Below are 21428 nucleotides of genomic sequence, written 5' to 3' on the forward strand. Positions count from 1 at the left end.
TGGTATATACACACAATGGAATATTATTCAGCCTTGCAAAGAAACGAAATTTTGATATATGCTACAACATGGATGAATCTTGAAAACATTATACTAAGTGAAATAAGACAAATATAGTATGATTCCACTTATATAAGGTACCCAGAACAGGAAAATTCAGAAACAGTGGAATAGTGGTTACCAGGGGCTTGGGGAGGGGGAAATGGAGAGTTAGTGTTCAATAGAAACAGTTTCAGCTGGGATGATGAAAAAGTTCTGAAAATGCATCGTGGTGCTATTCGCTACATTGTGAATACACTTAATGCCACTGAATTGTACACTCAATAATGGTTAAAATGGTAAACTTTATGTTATGCGTATTTTACAAAAATAAAAAAGAAGAGAAAAACGACTTGCTTTCTTTCAAATCTAGCAACTTCTATTTCTCATTTAGAAAGTATTTGTTCAATATCTACCATGTGACAGGCTCTATTCTTGGAGCTGGGCACACAGCAGTGAACAGAAAAGCTCCTATCCTCACACAGCTCACACACACATGATGGTTAAAATACAGTGAAAACTGGTTTAATTATAATTTAAATGATTAGTGATATTTTTCCCTTAAGAAAGATTGAAATAAAAGAGAGAAAAAACTCCTCCACAAATGAAAACTAGTAAAAAACAAATCTCCAGGAAATGCTTATTGCATATTATTAACTTTTACTTATTGTGCATCAAGTATATGCCAGGCATTACAGGGGAGGGCTTATGTAGATTGCCTCGAATCTTCACAGTGACCAAAATATTAGTATTCTATCTCAGGAATCATCTGGGGCCCGGAGTCAGATTTGAATCCAGCTCTGTCTGACTGCAAAGTGATACTGAGCTTTTTCGTAGACCAGGCACTGAGTGAGGATGGCTGCCCAGGCTGAGCAATCCAGAGGGCGTGACAACCTGTAGAGCTCTAGCAAGAAGCCTTGGTGGAAGAACACTGAGAGATACAAAGAAGTTGAGTCCTGACCCTGCCTTAAAGAATGGAATGGTTCTTCAAGTTCGAGGGGCAAGATATATACAAGTGAAGGACTAAATAAACCACCCAGCCCAAGGCACACTTTGAAAGGAAACCTGTAAAATTTTACCTAAAGACCTTCCAACTGTTTCTGGCCACACCAAAAATTTTTTCAGGGCTGGCGTAATCATATTACTTAATACAATTCCTATTAGTATTTCTATGAGATCTGGATTGTTATTACTACTTGATTGTTATTACTACTTTATGGTGAAGGTTCAGTATGTTAATGATGGTTTCTCCTGTACAAGCATGTGATTGAATAAATAGCATGAGAGATACAGGATGAGGTCTAGGCCCTCTGATAAATCTCAGGCCTTCCAGGTATGAATACCAATTCAGGAAAATAAATAATTCTTGTAAGTACCTTTTAGAACAGTGCTATTCAATATAATTTCTGTGATGGTGGAAATGTTCTATATTTCCACTGTCTAACAGTAGCTACTAGCCACATATAGACATTGTACACTAGGGTGACCAAAGAACTAAATGTGTAATTGTATGTAATTTCAATTCACTTAAATTTAAATTTAGATAGACACCTATGGCTAATAGCTACTGTTTGGATGGCACGATCATAGAACTTGACTGGTGACAGGCTGGCAGCTGCCTCGGAATTACTGAAATTTCTTACAGCTCTAGAATTAAAGCCCATTGTATATGAAATGCCCTAACTTTTCACATACAGGGAAAAGAAGGAAATGAGTGATTAAGGAACTACTTAGAAGAGGTGCTTGTCCCAACCTCAGTTCTAGGTAGTTTCCCTATAGCATGTACCTGGGAAAGAGGCAATCCTTCCAGAGAACATTTCCAATGCAGCATTTCCCCTTTCCTGTCCCCTGTCCTTCCTCCTATTTCTCTTAGTTCCTTTTCCTTCACCTGGTCACCCCATATCAGGTGTGACTGGGACTTGTCCCTGTGTTAGAATAGCCTGGGCTCCACAGGCCCAGCTGATATACTGAAAAGGCCTCTTATTGCATTTGTTAAACAAAACCTATGGGAATAGGCCTTGCAGGAGTTCAGGGAGCATCATGCCCAGTGAGATAAATAATCACATGAGTCCTGCTAGTATGCTTGTAAAATATGGAGAAGTTCTCTGGCTGGCTACTTGAATTTGGCCACAAAAGAACATTCCTCCGTCATTCTGTGTGATTCATGTTAATAAAAAGGGGAAAATATTATTACAAATCCAGAACAAGAAATTTATAAATTACCTTAATCCAGACAAAAAATACTATGACAGCAGCTATATTATTGAACTGTATCTGCCAATATGCCAGATGCTCAAAGTTGGGGAAAGTATTTTCATCTTCCAGAAACTGTAGTAGCACCTCCACATTTGATGTTCTGTATATGTTAATTCCTATAGCTATGATAGATAGCTGGAAAATGAAAGATTTATATATTATTACAGTGTTTTAGAAATATATAACTTACCCTAAAGTGAATACTTTATTTTTCTTCATCATTGTTTTAATTCTAGGGCTCAACATTCTACCTACCCAACCGCATTCCCAAACATCACTCACACAAATGGAAAGCACTGAGCACTGCCGTAAAACAAGTAAAACAATATATTGCTTACACTTCTTTAGTTAGGAACAGAAATCCAATAAGTGTACATGTGCATGTGCATGCACACATGCACGTGCGCACGCACACACGCACACACACACACAGATGTCACTATATTTCTAAAACCAACTCAAACAGGAATGTCTTCTGGGTTTTTTTTTTTTTTTTTTTTTTGCTACCCTTTAAATCATTTTCCACCCTTCTGCTTTTTCTGTCTCATTTTGTTTTCTGTTTGTTTCTTTTCTTTTTCAATTTTCAGCCATCCATTCTTTCCTCATTCAACAAATACACAGCAGATGTTTATGTACACAGAACTGTGCTGGGGGCCAAGAGGAACAAACAGAAGTAAAATGCTCAAACTCTATCCTCAAGAAAGGTCCACTCTGGTTCAAGACCAGATAAATACTAAAAGATAAATAATACAAAAACCTACTGAGGAGCTGGCATGAAATGACATAAGGTGAAGGGTGAAAGGAGTCCTCATAAGAAGAAAGAAGGCTTGGTCTTAAAGGATGAGGGACTGAACGGAGAAAGCTGAGAAGGCTTGAAGTGGGAATACGTCGGCCAAGAGTTTTCCTCTTGCTCCTTTTTTTCCCTTAACTCATGACCACACAACTTTTCACATCTATTTTGATTCTGAAATATAAAACCACATCTGAGGAAACACTGGGCTATATATACTTGCATCCGTCACCACTGGATTAAAATTCATGTGTGGAAAGTGCTAGGGGTTAACCATAACAACCTTGCTCTCATGCGGGGTCTAAATCCATGGCAGGTGGTGGCTGTGACTCTGGGCTGTGACAGATGCTGTAACCTTTACTGCTCATTCTCTCTCTCTTCTCATGGATGATGGTAAAAGACCACTTCATTAGCCCTTCTTGAGAGGCCATCCAAATCAAGGCCTCAGGAGATTATCATATCAAAGACCTGCCTGGCTGCCAATCACAGCTAAAAAAGCCAACTTCACCACCATCCTTTTTTTCTCTATGAAAATTTGCAGAGCCAATATTGTACTTTTGTGCTGGTAGTAGGAATATTTTCTTTGAGCTCTCTGGAATACTGAAAATGTTTTTCTCCATGGACTTAGCTGAGAGGGATGAAGAAGAAGCTGAGAGAAGTGTTAACTGACTCAATTCAACAATAACCCTAGCATTAGCTTACTAGGTGTAATTTGTTCTCAATTTTAGTTCTTTTTACTCTGCACAGGACAAATGTTTATAAAAATATAAAATGTATGGCCATTTATACAGTATCAATGTCATATTAATACCCTAAATTTCCTTGAGACTTTTCCTTTAGAATAGAGAATGAGAGAAAAGAGATAAAGAAAAAGATTTTAAGAGAATTTGGGTTGTTATGTCATTACTGAGTTTTCTTAGAGATTTGCACCCCTGTCTACAGGAGAACATGTTTTTCCCCTAATAAAACATAAGCCTTACGAGGGCAGGGGTTTTGTTGCTTTGTTCATTCTTATATTAACCCCAATGCCTATAACAGTGCCAGACACATGGTAGGCGCTCAGAAAATCTCTCTTGAATAAATAAATTCATCATTTTCACTCTGTGAAACCTACCATTCAACAAAATTATCTGAATTTAAATCTCTTAATTATCTTATTTTTATCATTAATTCTGCCAGTTTTTTGAAAGACTATTCTTAGGACAAAGGTTGATTGAAGTAAACCTTTAGCATTCAGAATATCAAGGGGGGAAAAAAAGAAAACTAGAGGAAATAATTTCAAAGTGATTCCAAGATGTTATATTTATATTTAAGATATCATTTATTTTCAAGTTTCAGGTGGACTTCGGCAAATTTGGGCCAGACAAAACAAAAAAGTTTGGGCTCTTTTCATAGGGTTGAAAGTCTAATGGAGGATAAGACACCTTTGAGGGATAAGTGGAAAGCTTGCCCTTATTTCAATTAGGTCAGGAAAGGTTTTAAAGGAAAAGTGAGATTCCAGTGGCCCTTCCTTGTACCTTTTAAAAGCACATTGTTCGAAGTGTCTTGGCAGTACTAAGAGTCAAGAAAAATAAGAACAGTAGCACAATGAAGCAAGTTTTCAAAGAAATACTTGCAAAATGCTATGGCTACTGAGTCAAAGAAACTATTTTCAATTTCCAGGAAACCATTAGCTAATTTTTCAGTGGTCTCCAAAGTGGGTACAAGGCAATTCATTGGGATGTGGGAAAAAAACATTAAAACTTCTAGGCAGGTGATAAAAAAAGCACTGGGATTCTATTTCTATTTATTTTTACCCTAATCTTTAAAATTCTATGTTGTGTATGTTTTTACAAATGTACCTGTTATATCAGACACACACGCACACACACACACACTTTGTAAATAAATACAATACATTGGGATGTGTTGTCAAAGTTTTCACTGACAGGTATACATAATCAAAACATTTGAATGCCAGTAACTAGACTTTTGTTTATAAGGAAGTAATTTAATTAAAAAGAAGACTTATTAATTAGCATATTACACTTACTTTTTAACCATTATCCTCGTTGAGCTAAATATCAATATAGCCATTAAACCAAAACAGCAGGTTTTGCATCCTTAGAGTTCCATCATACAGTAGGAAAATATTTTGAAATATTACTTCCAGTATCACTGTTAAATACTGAAATTCTTTTGTATCTCTGCTCATTATTAATACATTGAGAATTTGGGGAACAAGAATTTACCTATAGGAACTGTGTGACGTTACACAACCATCTTGAAAGAAGGAATGCATTTCTAACTGCATCAGGGCCAGAGTGGTTCCATACTATATTCTGTAGGAATTTTTATTAAGTAAAAGCTCTTTCTGAAGTACATATGTATGTGACTTGGAGGCAGTGACAGAATGGTTAAGAGGGTTCTTGTGAGGATCAAATGAATTTCTGTATATGAAAAGCACTTGGAACTGTGCCCAGCACAGATAGCTTCTAAAGTGTTAGCAATTATTATTACTATTATTGCTCCTGTTAATATTGTTATGGCCATGAAATATATGTCTATATGGCTTTTTATGACTTAATATTATTTAACTCACATATGAATAACATATTTTCTATATTTAATAACATAACATGTTAACATATTAATGACATATTTTCTATATGTTACCAACTAATTCTAGTGGCGATTTGATAATGACTTCAAGTAAAAGACCAAACAGATTTCTGGAGTGAGGGAAGAATAATGGTTAGGAAGTAGAATACTAGAAAAGAGAACACTAAGAGGGTAATGCATCACCAACCGAAATTTCAGAGGGGAATCTCTGTTTTTGGAAGTAGAAAAAAAAGGTCTTTCAAACATGTGACATTTAAGCAGGTTTACATGCTTAATTGTGTAACAGGGCTTAGCAAAAGATTAAGTATTACTGCTGAAAGGAGGAAAGCTTGCAAAAATATATTTCTACACAGAGGCCTCTGATTTCTACACTGAATGGTTAAAATGGTGCTGAAGAGAAAGCATCTAACAAAGTGTTAAAAGTATAACAGAGCCAAGGGCAGGCAGGAGGCCTACAAGGTGTCACAGTCTTGACTATCACAACTCGTAAGATTTCTTGCACCTCACACAGTAAACCTTGATGGCCAGACTTATATCTTGTACACTATGGATTATTTGCAGGAAAATTTCAAAATGTAGGAAGGTTTTCTCTGCTACCCAAAATCTTTCAGGATGTTTCTTCTTTCCATAACTTTATGCATGTTCATAAAAGTATAAATTAATTTTTAGCAGTAGTTGAAGGAAAATATCATTGGCAAAAATCGGAATAAACAAAATGAAACATTGTTTTCTCCCCCACATCTCATATGGCATGCTGGAGGCAAATATGAATTACTGTTATTTTTGTAATTAGTGTGTCTGAGAGTTTATTATAAACATCTCTCCATTTCCACATTCAGAAGGGTTATTCATGCAAAATTAGAAAATAATTAGTAACACTGAAATTAATGTAACAGAAGTTTTAGATTCTCTTTCAAGATTATCGAGATTCACAATGCCGTAATTAACATGTTTTTGGACAGAGGAGGGAATTTGGTGTTATTCTTGAACCTACCACAATGATCACAACATCCAGACAATTCCAGAAACTCCTGAAATAGTGTAGTTTGTGAATGCGAATTTCCAATATCTCTTCCACCACATAGTAAAGGATAAAGAAACAAAAAATAATCTCACAGGCTGCCAGGAAGAAATCAAAAGTTGTGACATATCGGATCAGCTTTACAGGCTGAAATTGCCAAGATGGAATCACACCGCCTGTTGCTGGGAATTCAATCAATAACCTGCATTGTAATGAGAACAATTAAAACAGTAACAACAACAGATGGATGCACCCAGGAAAGAACATCCATGTATTCTGTCCCTGCATTATAAGGTAATAAAACTGTGACCACAGATCATCCCAAACAAATGGCAAACGTTATCTTAGTGACTTCATATATGTAGAATTTGTGTCACAAAAGCAACAAGACTTTCCGAGGCCTCCCAGACCAAACATTATTCCATATTCAGTCTCCCCTTAACTTCTCTGGTTTTTATACTGTTCAATATGATATATATATATATATATATATATATATATATATGTGTGTGTGTGTGTGTGTGTGTGTGTGTGTGTGTGTGTGTTTTAAATGTAGAAGTTAATCAACAAACAAGACTTTCTAGAACTTTGATTAAATACAAGTTATTCTACTAGACAATGAAGAACATAAGAAATATAAGTCATGCATTCAAAACATGAATGATCTGGTTGAGAATTGTATGTTTTGTAATAATGATACAAAAGGGGCTAAGTTCTCATTCATATATCTGGTAACACCAAACTAGCATTAAATAGTTTACTCTAGGAGGTACTTTTTTCTACCCTTCCCAGAGCCTTAGAGTTAATAGGTGCTAAATAAATATCTGATTGTCTGAAATAGTAACATATATTTTTTATATTCATACTGATGGCATTGATCTTTAGTGCTTTACCATAATTGAAGTGAGGACTTTTTTTTTTTTTTTTTGCCAAATTGCCATTTTGTAGGTATTACAGTGAGAAAGTTAAATGATTCATTTCATTGTACAGTCTCCCTATTGAACTAGAAATATAATCTCTAGATCCTTAATTTTAAGATCGTTAGCTATTCAGTGTAACCATGTTTCCCATTACAGGATTGGTAGCCACACTAGAACTGGAGTATCTAGGACTCATGCATGAGCGATAATCAAGTACAAGCAGGGACTATGGAAAATTAGAATTGGTCAAAGAAATGTGAAATTTTTGCTTCCTCTTCACTGTCAGTCTCCTTTTCCTTCTCTCCTATTTTGATGTGTTGGAGAGAATGAGTAAGAAACAAAAACTGAGGAAGGAAAATACTGAAACAAAGAGCCTTGTGACAACCTCACTGGGAACTCACGAGGACAGGAAGTGGCCTCTGTACCAAGTCATCTCTCTGCAGCCCATTCTGGCCCTGCATCTGTCAGCCCTTTCAGAAACTCAGACTACAGTGTGGAGAAATGAAGTAATCACTTTGACAATATTCATTTTTAAAGTATGAGGAGGAAGTGAAAGACAATACTCAAGACCTCCTATAAACAGATATTTCCTTAAAAGTCAGTCATAGTTGTCTGCCGGTTTCTATCCTCTTTCTATACTTGCTGGAATCATTAGGAAATGTTCGATAACAATTGCAATGGATTCTCATTCACTTCTAGTAATAACTATTACTTGTTCTAATGTGATGTTACTTTCTGCAAAGGTTGTTAAATATAAGGACTAGGAAAATCCAAATGGTCATGCAAAGCAAAGTTGAGGTTAATCTCAAAAATGATCACAAGGATATCATGAGAATTTATCCTCCTTATTCGATGGGTAAATATACATGAAGGTAATTCATGCCAGTGTCGGTGATATGTTCACCAGGAGGATTAAAGTGGGTGAACTTTGGATCCCCCTTGCTTTTACCTTTTCATTTTTTAGAGAATGTATTACCTTCTAACATATCATGTAATTAATTTGTTTTGTTTATTGTTTATTATCTTCTGGTTAAATGCAAGCTCTGCAAGGTCAAAGATCTTTATTTTGTTCACTGTTGTGTCCTACGAGCCTGGAAGAGTGCCTAGCACATTTTAAGTGTCCAATATATGTTTGCTGAATGAATGAATGAATGAATGACAAGAGGCCCTGCACAAGCCAGTGCGTTCTTTGCCAGTTTCCTCACTGATACCTGAGTGGTCATGAGGGAAATGATACAGGATCTATAGAAGGAACTTTATGCACCTTTGGTTAATCTTGAGTGTGAGCAGGTACCTGGATATTTTACTGAACCTGGAAATAACCCTTGACTACCATGCTTGTGTTCTAATAACAGGGGCATCATCTGAGCGTGGATAACTCAGGAAAATGAGTCAAACTTTGATGGCTGTGGGCCTTAGTAATGTAGCACTGATCATCCTCATGATGGGTAAAGACAGCTGTTAGCAAAACACAGTGCTTGGGGGATAAACCTGGACCACACTTAAGGTTCTTCTCAACCTGTTATATTCTAGGATCCTAACTCCCTTCCCTCAAATATCCTTATCCCAATCAGCCTTCAATTTTCACCCCTCCCTTGCTATCAGCTGTGTTCCTTGGCACTCTCATTTAGCCAACTGCAGAAAACAGTTTTCTGGTCTATCTTCAGACTGCAATGTACATACAAATACACAAAAAAGGGAGGGCTGAGTGCTCTTGGTACACACCTGATCACACAAAACAGGTTAATGTTGGCGTTGTATACTGAAAAGTCAATGAAAATTGCCCTGGTTCCTCGGTCTAGCCAGACATTTTTCTTGAGGCTAGCAATCTGAGCAGCTGTTTCCTCTCTTGTTCTTGACAAATCCAGGTAATAGCCAGCTCCACTATAAGTTGCAATCATTCCCCAGTGGCTACTCCCATTCAAGTCTTTTTCACTTGTGTAGATCCAACTAATCAAAAAACAAAACAAACAGGTAAAAATCAGTAGAAGACTTATGGCAATTATAATGATAGTTTTTGAGAAAAGAATATGTAATAAATATGTCTTATCAAGTTGGGTAATGTGCTTCACATGTGTTTTCTTATTTAATTCTCACAGAGTCATTATTCCCATGTTAGGAATGAGGGCCCTAAGGCTAAGCGAGGTCTACTTAACCTCAGAGTGTTTGAGGGTAAAGTCAAGAACCTAGATCAGGACTCTCTGTCTGCAGAGCCTGTGCTATTAGCCCTAGTTTATATGGCCGCCTGCCCCAGGTAATTGTACTCAGGGACTAGCTGACTCTAGGCCCTCAAGGAAAGTTGCAGCCAAAAGAAGGACAAGTTCATCAAGTGCCACTATTGGCAACTGAGCTAAATAAGACTCCACAAAGCATTTGGGAATTTACTCCACAAACATTTACATAGGCCTCACTTAGAAGCAAGATGCTTCTTTGGCATTAGTGGATATATAAAGGGATGAACCAGGATCCTTTCCCTTTCAAATTTGCAAGAAATAGGAAAAGAAAAGTTGTAATTAGACCATTAAAATACAAGGTGGATGATAAGAACCAAAAGAAAAGTATAGAGAAATTACTCAAGCAGATCAGAGGAGAGGAAAGGTTCATTTGTTTGGAGGTCCTGTGATGGGAAAGGTAAACCAGAGTAGGTTTTGGGAAGAAGCCTTATTGAATCTGGGCCTTGAGAAGTAAGAATAATTCAGACTTAGACAGGTGGGTGGGAAAAGCATTTTCAAGCTTGTGACAGGCAGGGCCAGGGGAGTAGTTTGAACGGTTTGGCTTCCACATGATGAAGAAAAGAAGGTCAAAAGGTAGACTGTGGCCAGATTGTGAATGGCAAACACAGAGTCATGGGAGGGAATGCTGCTGGGGATCACTCTGATGGTAGTGGGAAAGACTGGAGTGGGGAGGAACAGAGGGCTCATGAGCAGAAAAGCGTTAACGTAGCGACTCTGAGATGACCTTTCCTTAGGAAATGTGCTCGCAAGGTTGGACCTTGGCCAGCATCTGGAACTTGACTGATAAACGGCCCCCTACACTGATATAAAACTTTCCCTGACTGAACCTAAACTGTCTGTGCATCTGAGGTGGCTTAAGCTGAACATCTGCTTTCCTTCTGCAAGCCTGGGATGTGGGTATGTGACAGGCAGAGAGTGCCTATGTGACCAGCACCGAGTAAACACCTTAGTCACTGAGTCTCTAATGAGTTTCTCTGACAGACATTTCGCACATGCTGTTACAAACTGTCACTGGAGGAATTAAGTACATCTTATGTGAGGCCACTGGGAGAGGACTTTCAGAAGCTTGCACTTTGTTTCTTCCAGATTTGCCCCACGTGCCTGCACCTTTTGCTGCTTTTGCTTTATTCCCTTTCACTGCAATAAATCTCAGCCATGGACACACCTTTATACTGAGTGTTGTGAACCCTTCTAGTAAATTACTGAACTGGGGCGTGGTCCTGAGGATCCTGACAGAGCTCGGTTAGCAGTCCCTGCAACGACCAAGAGGTGGTGAGACTCTACCTAGAGGAGTGATGGTGGGACTGAGCGAGTGCTGCCCCTGCAGTGACTGTCGACAGAATCTGGGAAATGATTCGGAAGTTGGGGAAGGAGAAGGGAGAAGGGACTTCTTGAAAATGGCTCTGTAGTCTCTTTTAGGGTAATGTAAAGATGGTGGTGCCATCAACGGGAGGAAGAGCAGATCCAATTAGAAAGCGATGAGTTCAGTTTGGGGAATACTGAATTATAGGAGATGGTAGGACACAGAGGCAGAATATCTGTCTTCTATCACTGTGGTGTAAGCTCTGTTAAGACAAGGTATTTGATTCTGCTTTGTTTGCTGCTGTTCTGTAACCCCAGCCAGCACCAAGGGCACTGGCAAGACAAAAGAGACCTTACCTGGAACATGTTGTAGACACAGGTAGACGCTCAGTATATTTGTTGAAGAGATGATTTATCATCAAATAGAGATGACAGTGGAAGCTATCTTAATGTCAAGGGAAAGGGAATAAAGAAAGGAAAGACAGAGACCTGAATATATAACTTGGGAGTAAGAAAGGAGAGGTGAGAAAAAAAGGGGGTTACAGAATTCAGAGAACACAAGTTCAGTGCCACTCATAGAAGGCAAAAGAAAGAGCAATCAACACTGCCACATTCTTCAAAGAAGTGGAATAGAATGAAGATTGAGAATTGTTCAGTAGATTTGCTACCTAGAGGTTACTGGTATCTTCCGAGAGAGATGTCAAAAGCAAGGGTTTAAGTGTTAAGGGGTGAATCAATGGTAAGGAAATGGAAGTGTCAAATGAAGACTATTCTTTCAAGAAATCTGGAGTTGAAGGGAAGGAGAAATGGGAGAAACGAGAATATGGCAGGATCAAGGGGTGGCTAGATATACTCAAGAAAGTCCCCTTCGGTGGCGAAAATCACTTATTCATCCATGCATCCAACAGGTATTTACTAAACATCTTTACAGACCAGATGCTGTTCAAGGTTTCGAGAATAAAGCAGTGAAGAAAATAGAGTCCCTGCTCTCAAGAGGCTTGAATACTGATGAGGAGCTTAGGGCAGGAAGAAGCCACTTTAACAATGTAATTGATATGGAAGAAGAAAACACAGGCTTTGGAGTCAGGCTTGTTAACTCAGCTTGGTTCCACTTAAGAAATGTGGTGCTTTGAGTAGGGGAGCCTCTGTTTTGTCATCTATAAAATGAAGCTGATACCTATTTTCAGAGTTGTTTTGTGAAGAGTAGATGAGATAATGCATGAAATCACTTCTTAAGTAGCACCTGGCAATGGAGTAGAGGCTGCATAAATTTCTCATATTTATGATATGAGATAAAGTAAAATATCAGACAAGGTACCACTGTTCAAGGGCATGCTTATATTGTGCAAGAACAAGAAAAAGGAGTATCGGAAAGGAAAATCATTATCATAATTTGAAAAAAAAATATCTTTTCAGATTATTTAGTCTCTTTACTCTAAATCTTCTGATTTTTACTAAATTTCTTATGGACCCTGATACTAAATATGGTGTGTACCAGATGACAGACAAAGAATCTGATCATGAGAAAGGTACTTGCCCCCATCTATATGAACATGTATATGAACAAATCTGGATTCTGGGTGTCTCAGTTCCCAGGAAAGGAACTTAGATGAACTGATAGAATTAGCTTTGTTAAGTTTAGATGATAGTTCTCACCACGGTGACTCACCCGGGGCAGTGACCCAAAAAGTTCCACCTTGGGACAGCCCAAGAGGTCTTCTCATTTCATTATAATAACTACAGTAATTCTAAAAATAATGACTGTCCTAACAGAAGCATTTGAGATCTTGCTCTCTGGCGTATATCATCCATTTGGCTCAAATAAACTCTCATAAAAATATTCAAAAATATGTAAAAATAATGAATGTCCTCCCTTAATACACAAGAAGTTTTAAGTATGGTTACAAAAAAGCATAAAAAATCTCTCTCTATATACATAAATATATATGAACATTACAAATACATACTCAAAATCATAAACACATATATGAGAAGGATGGGCTTTAAGTCAGACAGAAAACCGCCCCACAAACTTATTATACGCTTTAAATTATTACACTCTGAACAAAAATTTATTTGTAAGAGCTAATAACAAAAAAATTTTTGTATCACAAAATTTTCTGGTAATAACCTAGTAAATTATATTCCTGGAATCCAGGCATCTTAAAAGAAACATCTGAAGGACCACATAGCTTCTTTCTTGTAGGCTATAAGGTCAATGATTTGGCCATTTGAAAAATATTTACATAGAAGCTGAAAAAGGGTAAAAAGCAGAGAAAATTTGAGAAGCCAAAAGTCAATTTGGCCATGGCCTTAAATATAAGCATTGAGGACTCAAGGCATCTTCTTTTTAGTGAAATAGTCAGAGAATGAATGAATGAATGAATGAATGTCAGTGAGAGGCCAGGGCAAGTGGCCAAGAGCCACAGACACTTACGCGGTTCCATTTCTTGGACCAAATGGAGCCCTGTCCTCACTGCTGACAGAGTAGACATCATAGCACTCTTTAATCTCATCTCTCAAGTCCTGAGGGATAGAACAGGACCCATTTCTGACTTTGAGCTGCCGTATCCGTGGTACCCCTAACAGGAGGTTCTCATAGTAGATAAAGCTTCGGTTGTCAGCTTCATTTCTGTTGTTGGGCTGTGTCTTCCAGTACAGCCCATCCAACAATGTGCCTTCTGTGAACTGAAAGCAAAGGAAACATTTCTGAAAAGCTCTCAGTTCAGAGGCTGCCTTGCTGCTGCCTGGAATGTTTGCATGACCAACAGCATAGCACTTTGTGAATACAGTAGAGTGACATGGTGGGTGGGTTTTGTTGTCAGAAATCTAAGTTGGATCTTACTCCATCATTTGCCAGTTATAAAGCCTAGAGCAGGAGTCTCCTTCGAGCCTGGGTTCTTGTGCCCATAATGTCCATCCTTTGCACGGTCACTATACCTGACATGTAAATAAGAGTTCTCAGGTCTCAACTAGGCTCAACTCGTTGGGATTACCCTGCAGTTTTTACTTCACAGTCTGAACAGAAACTAAGAAATCCAGTTTTTGGATGTTTTCAGATTTCATTTTGAGTTTTGCTGAAAAGTGAACACTAACATGCTCTAAATCTTTTAGAGGATTATATTTTTATTCCACTGATGGTTATCAAATGTGATTGTCCAGTGTGGCGAGTTCATGAAACCATTACATTTTATGATTATAAATTTTTAAAGCAGCACTTTCTACTGGCTACAGTTGGGATTTGTCTTTCATTATGACCGTTAGCCATTCTCACTCGATTCCTACGAGACTCATTTAGGTTACAGTTAATATTTAACATTTAGACTATTTTACTGACCAGAATTTATAAATGAGATATCTGCAAGGCATTTAAAGTGTTAGAGACGTTTTAATTTAAAAATTATTTACTTTTATTGGGTTAAGACCTTTTCTGCATGTACCTTGTTTTTTCAGAAAAAGATAAAACAATGGTGATGACTGGTGTTCTGAAGTTTTATGTACACTGCACAATGATCCTCAATATACAAAAACTACACAAAGTAGCATTGTTTCCAGTCTTCTTAGAATCAGAACAAATGCCTATGCAGTTTAGTTGGATAAAGTGTATAGAGGTTTCATATATTATAGAACATATAAATCAAAATTTCCTATAGAAAACTAAATTTGGGAGTTGAGGCAGAAATAGTTTGAAAATTAATTTATTTTTAAAGATTCAAGATAGGACTTTGCACCATGTATTTTTGTAAATGCTTTTCAAAATATTTGTCTTTGGCAGTGTTTCATTTGCTGCCACCAAATTGATAATATGCTATTGAAATGTTTAAGTGAAGAGTTTTAATTTTTAAATTAAATTAAAGTGTGATACTTCAAATGAATAATAAGCAGCATATTTCTTTTTTAGAAACGTAAAAGGCTTCATGAATTTGCATGTTGTTCCTGTGTAGGGGCTATGCTATCTTCTCTGAACAGTTTCACAGAACATAGGTACAGGGTGGGTACTCACTAAATGAAAACGGATTTTTGCTCTAGGACTGACGGCAGGAGTGGAAAGGGTGGTATACATAAATCTACAGCCACAATCAACTTCATTTTCCCTTATTACAATAGTTAATAATTAATAATCATGGTTCTAAACTTGCTTGGAAAGGAAAAGTCTATAGTTTTGATTAGCAGTCTGCCATCCGATGGATCTTCTAATTGTTTGGATAATTTTGCCATATGGTGAACTCTCCTACCCTACCCACCCCTGCTTTTAGAGCTTGGCATTTATTATCATGGAATCGTGTACATGTGAGAAGTCTCTTGTTAGTTTGTCTATAGAGAAGGCAGATCTAGCCATTCTCAGTATCTTATCAGATAATCAATACAGATAGACTGATTTTCCCCATTGGGGGAGGAAAAGATTCATATAATACAAGGGAAATATTATATTATGTAAGTGTGGTTTTAGATGCCAAGTATTTTTAGGCATTAGCATAAACAGGTTCCTATGATCTAGTTTCCTCTATCTTTAACATCAACAGCTCTGACTGCCAGGGTTTTATAAGAATTTTAGAAAGCATCTCCTCAGGAAGAAACAATCATTTCCTTTCCAATTTCCCTCTCGATTTCCATAGATTCTGAGCACCACATCTTCCAAATCAGTTTAATATTTTTCCTACGGTTATCATTTATTGCTTATCTTTTGCCTTCATGTTAGAATTTGTGACAATTTGGGAAGGGGCCGGGTTGAATTTTACATTAGAGATCTTTGAAAGAATATGTTTGCCTCATTTCAAGCACTGCTCTAGGATACTTGTCATCCTCAACAAAACCACACAAAAAACTAAAAAACAAAGCAAGACAAAACAACCAAATTTTGCCCTATGGGCCTTACATCATAGGAGAAACTCAATAGATATTTACTGAGTGAAATGACTGCGTGAATTATAAACTAGGTGAGGAAGTGTCTATAGGCCATGGGTACTCTGAATCTCAGTTTCTTCATTTACAACATGGGCAATATCAGTACTTACCTTCTATGGTTACAATGGAGATTCAATAAGATATGAAACAGCAAGGCACATATATAGTTCCAACAACTCACCGTAACTTTCACATCTTATATGGTCTGAGGCATATAGGAGGCCCTATAGATACTGCCACATTGAACTTATGAAGCCAAATGAACAATTTTCAGTGATAAAGAGGTACTCTCAAAGTCATTTGCAAATACCTTCCAGAAGTCTTCCACTGAAGAAAGAGTTTTAAAGTTAGTTTTCTCCGTTTTGGACACCGGGGTTTCTAGGAAGAGTTGTGACATTATGCGAGTGTAGTAGTACACACTGGAGCTCGTCATCCCATAGGTCACTAGAACACAGAGAGACCCAAATGAGCTCTGTGAGGGAACCTGCACACTCACTCTCACACTCCCAGTGGACGAGCAGATCTCCACATACGTTTTGCTCTCACCCTCACCCTTCTTCCCCTCATCATGCTTCTAGGGTATCCTCCCAGCACACTGGCTTATACAATAATTTAACATTGGCTTAAAACCAAATTAGCTTACTACTGAGTATCAAATTAGGATCAGACAACTTCACTTGACACTGGGGACTTCCGACATGCCCCTTCATCTCCCGCCTTCGGATCAGACTCTCTGCACTGGTGAGGCTGCTCTGCACACGCCCCAACAGAGGCCATGCTGAGCTTCTCAGCCTACAGCTGTGCCTATGCTGCTGACTCTCCCTACAGTAACATGGCAGGCCATTCTGTTTCCAGGTCGCATCTCCATTCTTCTTGCCCTGCTCTGTGCCCCAAGGTTGACCTCTACAGATTGTACCACATGGGGTTCCTTGATGTGAGGGCATGAGGAGAGAGAGGTTGGGTTTATTCCCACACTCGACGCCCCATTCCCCCACCACCTAGATGCTCTAATCTTGATCATAGCTTCTGGGGGAATCCCTTCTCCCACAGCCACCTTGGGTTTTCACCAGCCATGCCATTCCTTCCCTTTTCCTCCTCAAACCTGGAGGTGATAACCTTTCCTCTTTGTTGGTCTCTGTAACCCTGCCAACCTTCATTAACTCTTTATTTACCACTTTGAATTTTCCATCTCTTTCCTTCCAGGTGCTGACAGATACAGGCATATCTGCCCTCACCTATTAAATCATGTATTAAACATTAAACTCAAGCTCTACCCCTAACATGAAGACTTGCTGATTATATCAGCCCATTCTGAACAGTCCTAGAAGAAGGTGGGAAGGTAATATATAGGCTTAGAAGGTCACAGAAGATCAGGGTTTGAATCTTGGCCATTCCTCTTACTTGTTGTGTGACCTATGCAAGTTTCTTAAATATTCTAAATTTCGGTTTATTCTTTGATAAGATGGGAATAATTAGCTATTCCATAGGATTTTTTTTTGGTGATTAAATAAAAAGAATAACTAAAAATTATAAAGTGGCTGACATGTAAATGTCCAATAATGGTGGTTCTTCTTCCTTAGTTAAAATAACTATTAAAAATGTCAGCACTTTAATGAATTCTATCTTATGCTGGACTCTAATGACTACAGGTGTAACATGCTGTTATTTCTATAATTAGCTGACAAAAACTTCTAGGGGAAGCACGTTTTATACTTCTTTTGATGATAGTTCTTGACACTCAGCAGGTGATTAATACTTAGCCAATTCTATAATAATCTCAGGCATCACGAAATACATTTTAAAACCTTGTTATTAAATGATTTGAGGATTAAATGCTATAGAGTAAACTCTCTCCCACATAGCTCATCCTCTTCCCCACCTGAGCATCATAAAAATTAAGAGTATTAAAAGAGAGGAGTAGATAATAGCACCCTAAACACAGGTGTCCAAGAGTCCATCGCCAGCAGACAACAGAATGATAAAAACACACAATCCGCATATCGTGAGTGCTGTATCTAGAGCAGAAGGAATGTTTTCCAGTCACCTCAGTTAGGTTTCCTCACCTGTCATCCCATGGCCCACTAATTAGGAAAAGAATGCTCCTCTCCAAGTTTCACAAAACCAGCCATCTCTCAAAACCGTATTGGAGCAGACTCCTTAATCCATTATATTTATGGAACAAGGTGTTGGATATAAAGATGAGCAAGATGTGATCTCTGTCTTCAAGGAGAGGAGTCAGAGAGTCCCTGGGGAGAGTACCACCTACCCAGCCCCACAGAGGGACGGACAAGGTACAACGTGCTCTACAAAGGCTTTCTGTGGATCAGTCAATTGAGGGAAGAAAGCTGATGCGATGTTAAGGAGTAGTAGTGAAGGCTTCCCAAGGCTGACTAAATGATTAAGTTTAATTTTTCATTAACTTGAAATTAGAATTTGCGTTGGGATTGATTAATATAGATCATTCTGGAATTTTTCACCTATGGTTTTTGTTGTTGTTAAAAAGGAATTTTAAACAGTTTTTTTGCTTATAAATATGGTAATTATGTATGTACATAAATCTTAGCCAACGATTAAAAAATATATTTCCTTTATGTTCCTGTATTTTTAATTCTGGTTTTGCTTTTGAAATTCTCAGGGCCTGTAGGGAATTGAATGGCTTCACAAAAAGGGAAATGACAGATCTCCTTAGCTATGTAGCACCACCTGCTGCACATCCAGAGAAACATCCAGCTTTGAAGGATGCTTACCCTAACTCATTCAGTCTGCCAATGTTAACTCGGTCCCTCTCCTCTGCCAGGCCCTGGGCTGGTCTGTGGGATATCTTCCAGTGACACCTCCACACGTTCCAGGATTCACATGCACCATGAGTCCATGCAGGCTGTAGCTAAAGGACCCTGGATTTGGAGTCGGAATAATTTGGGTTTAAGTTTCCACTTTGCTTCATCTTGAATATCTGCCTGTGTGTTATGGGTCTTGGTGTCTTAGAATCTTGCACAACTACTTAACTTTTCTGGGCTTCAGTTTCATTATCTAGAAAATGGGAATAATAATATCTAGGGCTTTTGTGTAGTTCAACTGGAGAAGTATTATGTGAAGGCATTTTGTATACTGTTAAATACAACAGAAATATGACTGTGATATCATTTCTCCATTCAGTTCCTGATGGAGAACACCCACTTGGAAGGTGGCATTCACTCTTTAAATAAGCTGAATTGTGAAGAAAAGAAACTACAGAATGATATAGAAAATCAGAAAGAAAAGAATATTAAAAATATAATGTAAAGGACTCATATATATCCTATGTGCCTATATTTCTTTTGCTATTTAGTCCTTGTCTTAACTCCCAAGTTCCATTTTCCATAAATAAGCCAGGATAAAAAATATTATCACAGCTCACAGGATCACCAACTAATCAGCATGTAAATTAACCAAAGCTGTCTTAAAAACATGGTCTCATTTCAAAATAAGCAACAGACACTATGTTATTCTTAATATTGTGAAAATAGAAGCTCAAATATTAAAAATAAATAATAGTAATTATACTAAATGAACTCCAAACTGTTAGAATAAAATGCAAAGAAAAAATTTCCAATGTAACAAAAGAAAAAAATTATAAAATAACAGGAAAGCATAAAAAGAGGTAAAAATAAGATGACAGAAATCTGACAAAATCATAAAATGTGAAGGTTAAACTTACTAGACAACAAAGTCTTAAATATTAGTTAAAAAATAAAAAATGTACCTCTAAAATTTTTATGAGACTCACTCAAAATGAAGCCAAAAATAAAGGAATAAGAAAGTATATACTATATATATGTATTAGAGATAAAATACTTTTTAAAATTTGTTAAGTGGTATAATCATCTGATGAAGGAGATTATAAGGTGAGTAAGTATTCAGTTAAATAAAAAGGTTTTTCAAGAGTTGGAAAGGATGCAGAGAAAAAGGAACACTCACACACTGCTCATGAGACTACAAACTGGTACACCCACTATGGAAAACAGTATGGAGGTTCCTAAAAAGCTAAGAATTGATATATCATATTCTCCAGCAATCCTTCTCCTGAGTATTTACCCAAAAGACTTGAAAACATTTATCAGAAAAGATACATGCATCCTGATGTTCATAGTAGCTTTTTTTCTCTAAATAACTCTTGGGCCAAAGATGAAATCAAAACTGCCACACAAACATAAATATACCAGATATAAAGACAACAGAACAAAGGTGCTTTGGTCCCAGGATTCCAGGCCATCTACCACAAAGTGAAGCCATCATCTCAAATAGGAAACCCAACTTCTTCACTAGCTCTGTGTTGTACTATAATCTCACGGGGACGTGGTGGAGATAAAATGAGAAAAGATGTTTGAATTAAAAGTGCTCTATATAGACTAGTGGTTATCAGAGGGTGGGGAGTGGGGGAGGAGGGTGAGGTAGATGGGGTAAAGGGGGTCAGACACAGGGGGTAGGGGGAGGGTGAAGTGGGTAAAGAGGATCAAATATGTGGTAGCTGAAGGAAACTGGACTTTGAGTGGTAAACAAACAATGGAATATACAGATGTCAAATTATATAATTGTGTTAACCAATGTTACTCCAATTTTATATATATATATATATATATACACACACACACACACATAGTGAAAAAATTCCAATAAAAAACGTAAAATAATAAAATAAAAGTGCTCTATATAAATGCAAAATGCTATACATTAATCAAAGAATAACTAGGCTTGAACTGTTTTAGTTGCCACATTAGGAAAAGTTCTGTTAGTGAATGAGAAGTACTAGGGGATAAGAGAGAATAAAAATAGGCAAAATGTCAACATTTACTGAAAACACCTATGTGCCATTTCTGAGATATGCCTAATAGCATCCCTTTCTCCCTCTCTGTGCTGAGGGAGACAGCTGCATGAACTAGTCTGACAATCCAGCATGAGGCATGTTGTGACAAAGGTGGGCCTGGAATGTCAGCACAGCTCAGAGTAGGGGGCTAGTTGATGAGAGCTTCGCTGTGGATCTGGCTTCTGAGCTGATCTTGAAGGATGGGGAAAATTAAACAGGTCAACAAAAAGGGACAACACAGGCCGAAGCCTTTTTTAAGACTCATAGGTGGCTTGATGTGGCTGAAGTACCAAATGTTCCCAGAGAACGGTAGATCTAAAGAAGTCAGCAAAGACTGTGCAGTGAAATGCTAATCTACTACACAAAGATTTTGAACTCTGTGTTGATGTGAGGTCATTATACCATGTTAAACGCAAGTGTGACCTGGCTTAATCTGGCTTAAGAGACAGCAGTCTGTGGTAGCACCTGGGAGCCCAATCGGCCTGTGGTCCAGCAGCAGAAAAGACCTCAGTAAATG

The 21428-nt window shown here is 37.7% G+C and overlaps 1 protein-coding gene across 2 annotated transcripts in view; it reads right to left on the reverse strand.

Moving 5' to 3' along the window:
• The window catches only part of PKD2 (polycystin 2, transient receptor potential cation channel), a 53418-nt gene that overhangs the window by 17324 nt on the left and 14666 nt on the right, over positions 1–21428 (reverse strand). For both annotated transcript variants that reach the window (XM_036227724.1, XM_036227725.1), the window contains exons 3-7: positions 16379–16512; positions 13601–13851; positions 9353–9577; positions 6681–6909; positions 2263–2430 (exon numbers count right to left, since the gene is read on the reverse strand). In XM_036227724.1, the coding sequence (XP_036083617.1) occupies positions 2263–2430; positions 6681–6909; positions 9353–9577; positions 13601–13851; positions 16379–16512 (1007 nt within the window). The remainder of the gene's footprint in view (positions 1–2262; positions 2431–6680; positions 6910–9352; positions 9578–13600; positions 13852–16378; positions 16513–21428) is intronic.

Source organism: Rousettus aegyptiacus, unplaced genomic scaffold (assembly GCF_014176215.1).
Source record: "Rousettus aegyptiacus isolate mRouAeg1 unplaced genomic scaffold, mRouAeg1.p scaffold_m13_p_10, whole genome shotgun sequence".
Taxonomy (NCBI): domain Eukaryota; kingdom Metazoa; phylum Chordata; class Mammalia; order Chiroptera; family Pteropodidae; genus Rousettus; species Rousettus aegyptiacus.